General features: G+C 35.8%; 1 protein-coding gene across 2 annotated transcripts in view; it reads right to left on the bottom strand.

Annotated features, from left to right (window-relative positions):
• Positions 1 to 267: 267 nt before the first annotated feature.
• Positions 268 to 6261, bottom strand: part of PDS5A (PDS5 cohesin associated factor A) — an 85947-nt gene continuing 79953 nt past the window's right edge. Inside the window, exons 31-34 of one of the 2 annotated variants that reach the window (XM_055724572.1) lie at positions 5759 to 5864; positions 3279 to 3631; positions 2059 to 2209; positions 268 to 1475 (exon numbers count right to left, since the gene is read on the bottom strand). In XM_055724572.1, the coding sequence (XP_055580547.1) occupies positions 1440 to 1475; positions 2059 to 2209; positions 3279 to 3631; positions 5759 to 5864 (646 nt within the window). In that variant the 3' untranslated portion in view covers positions 268 to 1439. The remainder of the gene's footprint in view (positions 1476 to 2058; positions 2210 to 3278; positions 3632 to 5758; positions 5865 to 6261) is intronic. The other variant, XM_055724567.1, reaches the window with a different exon arrangement.

Genomic DNA, 6261 nt, shown 5'->3' with positions numbered 1-6261 from the left:
GGCACAGGGAACAAAGTGAACTGTTCACCTTCACTCTGCTGACCAACCTCCTTCTTCCCATGTAACTTCACAAGATAAAGCACTGTAACTTCACCTAAAAAACCTTATCTTTTAAACTATGGAACTGTCTGCAGTAAAACATCTTAAAACTTCTTTGCTCAATACCCTATATCTATGAACATCCAAGACCATGCACAGATATAGCAAGTAGTTTTCTGTGAAAGAAAAAAAAAAGAAAAAAAAAAAAAAAAAAAAAAGACTGCCACATGACACCTAGAAGCGTTTATTTTATGCAACAAACTTAAATATGATCGTGTGTACATAAAAGTGTACACTGTATCTATGCTGAACAATGCCAGGAAACATAATATTGATGCAACAATCTTCTAAAAGAAACATTAAAAAATGAGCCTGGACAGGAAGACAAAATGCAAAACAGACTTACTTCCAATCAGCACAATGCTTAAAATTGAGAGCAATCCTAAACATTTCCAACTTTCCTTACAAAGCTGCCAAAGTCCAACTATTTTTAAAAATTGATTTTTTTTTTCTTTACATCAATAATAAAAATCTGGTGACAAACATTATAAAATCAAATGCTGGACTGTCTTTACTCCTGTAAAATTTAGAATATTCCAACAGAACCGCAGGAGTAAAAACACTTAAAAGTGATATATGTTTTTATAAAACAAACATCAATATGTACATTTATTGCAAATTATATTAAACTAAAACGGAGGGAAAATTAAAAATGAAATGTCTACTTGCGAATTAATAATAATTTTAAATGATTACTTTCCCACTCTGATAAAAATCAGAAAGCAACATTTATAAAATTGCCACCACATGACTTTTCATAGCAGGGAACTGAAATCTGTACATCTTATTTTTGCAGAAAAGTAGGCAGGCAGAAAGAATTATACATAAAACAGTCTCCAAAAGTAAAGCAAAAAGACTTTTTGTGGGGTTTTTTTTTTTTCCTCTAGTCTTGTTTAAAATCCATTCAGTAGACTTCTACTTTTTCTGTGAAACATGGGAAATACCTGGCTCTAGGATCATGAATTTTCAATGTCAGTGTAAGGACCTCCTCTGACTTTCTTTAAAATAAAAAATGCAGCATGGAAATTAATGGTGTAAATACACTTTTAAACTCCAGAATGCAGGAACTGGAACCAAGTGTTAAGCAATTTGCTTAATTATTGACTTTTCATAAAAAAAGTCTCTGGGGAAATAAGTACAGATGCTTTTAGCCTCTTTCTCAAGAGTTTCTGCTTTACATTTCCATTGAGAAGGATTAATTTTGTGTGAAAGGGAAGCATAGTTTTCCTTCTGGTTTCAGAGCTGAAAGCTGTTGTGTTTTGAAGTAATTTCAGTTCCTGTACAGGAAATTTCTGAATCCTAGTTTTTGCAGAAGCTTGGAGCATGCCTTTATTTGGCCTTCATTTCCTCCCTTTTCGAGCAAGTTTTCTTTTTACCTTTTTTGGGGGAAAAAGGAAATAGAAGTTAATTGTGAGGACACGGAAATTACAATTGATTCTGAATCAAAATCCTACCTATATTGTTCACATTTTAGCTTTTGCACTCTTTACACTGTGATTCTTCCCACTCCATCTTTTATCTACTCAGCAATTACATAATTAATTGAATATTTCTGAATTTCCTTACTGTATAGCACAACTTCCTGATAAACTAGGAAATACACAAGTTGAATAACAATAATTTCATCACCGAGTAATGTTTTTTCAGCATAAAGAAATACATTTATCCATAGCTTTCACTTGAAACAGAGTAAGAATGGTAACTTGTTCTAATTAACTATTTAATTACACAGGTTTATAAAATTAGCCTGTCTTACTTAAGAACAAGCACTACTTCAAATGTTTTTCAGATATTTACAGTAACTTGTACATGTCTGCTTAAGAGGAAAAAAAATATCCTTTCAGGCACGGCTATTTTTACATACATTTCTCTGGAAGACAGACACATTTTTTTTTATTCCTTGCTGTATAAGCGACAATAGAAAAAACAGAATTGTCCTATATAAGATGCCTGCTACACCTTAAGGAAGCCTCCCTCTGCTATCTCTGTATCCTCAGTATCTTCCTGGCTGCTCCCACAGGCCTTAAAAAGATCCATTGCATTTTGGGAATATTCTGGACTTGACTCTATCTCCAACAGTGAATCTCCATCACTTCCAAGCACCTGGCTTCTGAAAAATGTTAACAATGTTTTGGTATTTTTTTCCAAGAAACACTGAGGTATTACATATTTTCAAGAAGCTATCTGATACAGGTTGCTTATTGAAGGCTATGGATAGTGCAATTTGTTATGAAGACTCAAAGAAATCTGATGTATAAAACAAGCATTGCAATGCAGCATACAACTACTACTGTCTTGAAAGACTGCACAATTTACTGGTGTACGAATCTTGCTGTGAGAGGAAAAGGTAATTCTTTTTGATTTAAGTTCTCTGCAAGATCTTCAATTTACAAAATCTCTTGAAAGAGACCATTTCACTGATTCTTTCTTCCTTTAAATCCATTTGAGAGTCCTTCTAGCACACTGGCTTGCTGACCTTATCTTATTGCTCTACAATTTTGGACACTTCTGCATTAAAATTATTATTGTATCAGATTCAGCTAAACAAATTTCTCAGTGTTTATGTGCATTTGTGGTTTGTTTATATTGCAAATAAAATCAACACACTGAAACACTAAAGAAAAATAAATCATCATCCAAGAGCTGTTTTGTAGTTTACACAGTTCCAAATTCTCCTTTTGATTTACTTAAAACATAGATTGAAATACTGTTAATATTAAACAAGCATAAACCCAAAATATCAGAAAAGAATTACAGCTGGAATTACAATTTGTTCTGTTCATTAAAGATGGTCAATTTTCAAGCCTTTATTATAAATGAACTGAAGCGGAGCAGAGCACCCAAATTCCAGTGTACCTGGCGTAAATGAATGCACCGAAACACCTTCAACTCTTGGCTCTTTTACGTAGCCATGCTAGTAAAATACAATTTGGTGAAAACAGGCTAGATTATCCTGTTCTGACCAAGTAAATTCATCTCTCCAATTCCAGCTGCCCTGGTACTTACTTTGAAAAACAGAACACAACACAATGTATGTCGGACCATGGTGTTTATAAATCACTGTGGTTTAGTCGTGCCCTTTAACTATGTTAGATCTGCTATACTTGTAAATTCAGGATTTATCTTGACACAGGAAAGGCCTACCTGACCCATGTATTTTATTATTTATTTATTCTTACCTTTGTAGATCAATTTGCCTCTGTGCTGCTGCAGGCTTTTTTGCTGTGTCTTGCTGTTTTGGTGCTTTGGCATTACCTGCCTCTAAACTCCCTGGACTTTCTTGACTGACTGCTGCCCTTTTCCTTCCCCTGACAGGTGGTTTATTTGTTTCCTCATTTTTTGCAGTGGTACCCTGAGGTTCAGGTTTGGGTGGACGCCCTCTCCTGGTTTTTGCTGCGAGTGATGGTCCTGTTTCATCTACATTTTTTTCTTCTGTTTTTTGATGAATATTCTCAGTTCCAGATGCTGTTGCTGTTCTTTTTTTCCCTCGTTCAGTGCTGTTTCCTTGTGTAGCCTGATCAGAATTAATCTCCTAGAAAATAAAAATATTGAATGTGAAGAAAAAAAGAGATTCCTAAAGGCAAACTCAAATTGTCACCTCCCTCCGACAGAAACATAACCTTATCAAACAGTATGTGTTCTTATAAAAATACATCACATGGTCTTAGACCTTGTAAAAAGTTTTACTAAATGGGATTTCAGACATCAACCTTGCAAAAAGATTTTCTACATTGGGTATAACATTAATATCTGCACCCAATGTATCTAAAGTTGCTTAAAAGTGAGATTACAGTAAGACTAATAAAACTCAGCCACTTCCATGACTGTTCATCTGGACAAGCTCTTTTTACTGCCTCTTTAACAACTGACAGGAGAGAACTGAGGAGCAAGAGTAATGATTCTGGTACAGCAAATGATTTTTACTTCAATACATGCACATTTTTTTTTTTATTTTTTTTTTTTAGCTATTCCTAAGAAATTTACAGGTAAACTACAAAGCTTTTTTGAAGATTTATTTCATAAATGCTTTGCCTAACTTCTCTAACTTTTCAGAAGAACCCTACTTTGGGGAAATAGAACCAAAAAAGGAATCACACATTGAAATTCGGGGAAGATTTTTTTCTTCTTCATTAACTTACAGGTGTGAATATCACATGGATGTTGTGTTTTAAAAGATTAAGAAAGAGATGTGATGATACAAATCCAAAACACCTGCTTATTACTCCGATTTCACCTAATCAAAAAAGACTGAGTAGACACATAACTTCTTAAAACATGTACAGCATGAACCATTTATGTATCCCCACAATCATTACAAAAATCTATGTTTAATTTTAGAATCACAGAATCATCTAGGTTGGAACTGACTTCTGGAAATCATCTGGTCAAACCTTCTGTTGAAAGCAGGGCCTCGGGTTATCCAGGGCCCCTGACAAGCCAAGCCGTGAACAGCGACATTCCACCACTTTTCTGAGCAACCTATTCCAGTCTTTAATTTTCCTCACAATGCAGATTTAAAAAAAAATTTTTGCTTGCATCCAGATGGAATTTCCCCTGAAGTAACTTCTGCCTGTAGCCTTCTGTCCTGTCACCATGCAGCCTTGAGAAAAAGAGTACTTCAATCTTCTCCACAAATACCTTTCAGATATTGAAAGACTGATTAGATTCCCCCAAGGCTTCTACCCTATAGGCTGAAGAAACCCAAGTCTTTCAACCTTTCTTCATACAACAACTCCTCTAAGCCTTTAAATCATCTTGGCCACCCTCTGCAAAGCTCTCTCCGGTTTTTCAATCTGTGTTGAACTGGGCAGGACACAGTATTCTGGACTCAGTATTCCAGGTTAGCCTAATGAATGCCAAATAGGGTGGAATAATCACATCCCTCAATCTGCTTGCTATACTCTTGCTGATTGCAGCCCAGGGCCCAGCTTGCCCTCACTGCTGCCAAGGCATGCTGCCGATTCATGCTCCACTGGTTGTCCACCGTGATGGTCCCCCCATGTCCTTGTCAGCCGGCCTACACCCCAGCCAGGCAGATTCCAGCACACTGTACTGTTGCTTAAGTTTAATCTACCCCAGATGCAGGACTTCACATTTACCTTTGTTAAACTACATGCAACTGTTATGCTTTAGAAGTTGAAAAATCATGATGATTTATGCATGATCTTCTCTGTCTCTAATGGAAAGGGGGAAAGCATTAACAATCCTCAAAGTTTAAATAATACTTCGGTTGTGACACAATCCAAAAGTCAGATACATATTTCATGCTAAAGGACCGCTTGAAATTTTCCCGGCAGTATCTTCAGTTAAAGCTACAGGTGTCAGCCTTCACTCTGAATCACAGCCTTACTGTTATTTATACTGGAAAACACAGAATAAAGGTGGAAATCTTTTAAAAACAAGGAAGTCCCTTCCAGTTTGCCTGTGCTATTTTTGAGCACGTGAGCTCTATTAATTACTCTGGATAAAATAAACAGTAGTTTTGAAAATAATGGGTCTAGAATGGTCTAGAAAATATTGGGCTAGGAAAGTGATATAACTACTTGAAATGAAATCAGACATTACCAGTTCCTCAGAGACCACCTGCAGTGATGCACGCTGAATAAACGTCCAATGCCAAGCTTATTAGAGATACAGTCCATAAAATCCCCAGACGTACCTTGTTTTTCACAGGTTCTGTCTTTGCTGGTGTGACTGAAATAATCCTTACAGGATTTTCATCATTTTCACTGACTCCAGTTTCTGATATATCCGAACTTTGTTCCCTGGTAGCATAATTGAAGACAAAATAAAACCAAAATATACAGAACAGCAGAAGAAAAATGTCTGCAATTATTTTAAAAATAATAAAAAAAACCCAACACAGGCTGAATTATAAAGAGTTGAATTTGCCCGAGTCCACACTTACGTCTTCTTTCTGAGAACTGGGAAAGATCTGAAAGGTGTTGGCTTGTCACTGAGCCAAATCCCTTATCACAGACACAATGCCATTATGATTCTTTTTGCAAACTTAAGACCAATGCTCTAAACAAGGCTGTGTTCTTTTTCCCTGATAGAAAAAGCCCACACTGGCAAAGGTAGCAAAGAAAAATAAAGACCAGCAATGCTCAAGCTTCATGTTAATTTACACAAACATACAATTATTTTAAAAACAAAATAGTT

Source organism: Falco cherrug, chromosome 1 (genome assembly GCF_023634085.1).
Source record: "Falco cherrug isolate bFalChe1 chromosome 1, bFalChe1.pri, whole genome shotgun sequence".
Classification (NCBI taxonomy): domain Eukaryota; kingdom Metazoa; phylum Chordata; class Aves; order Falconiformes; family Falconidae; genus Falco; species Falco cherrug.
This window is presented reverse-complemented; position numbering and strand designations above follow the sequence as displayed.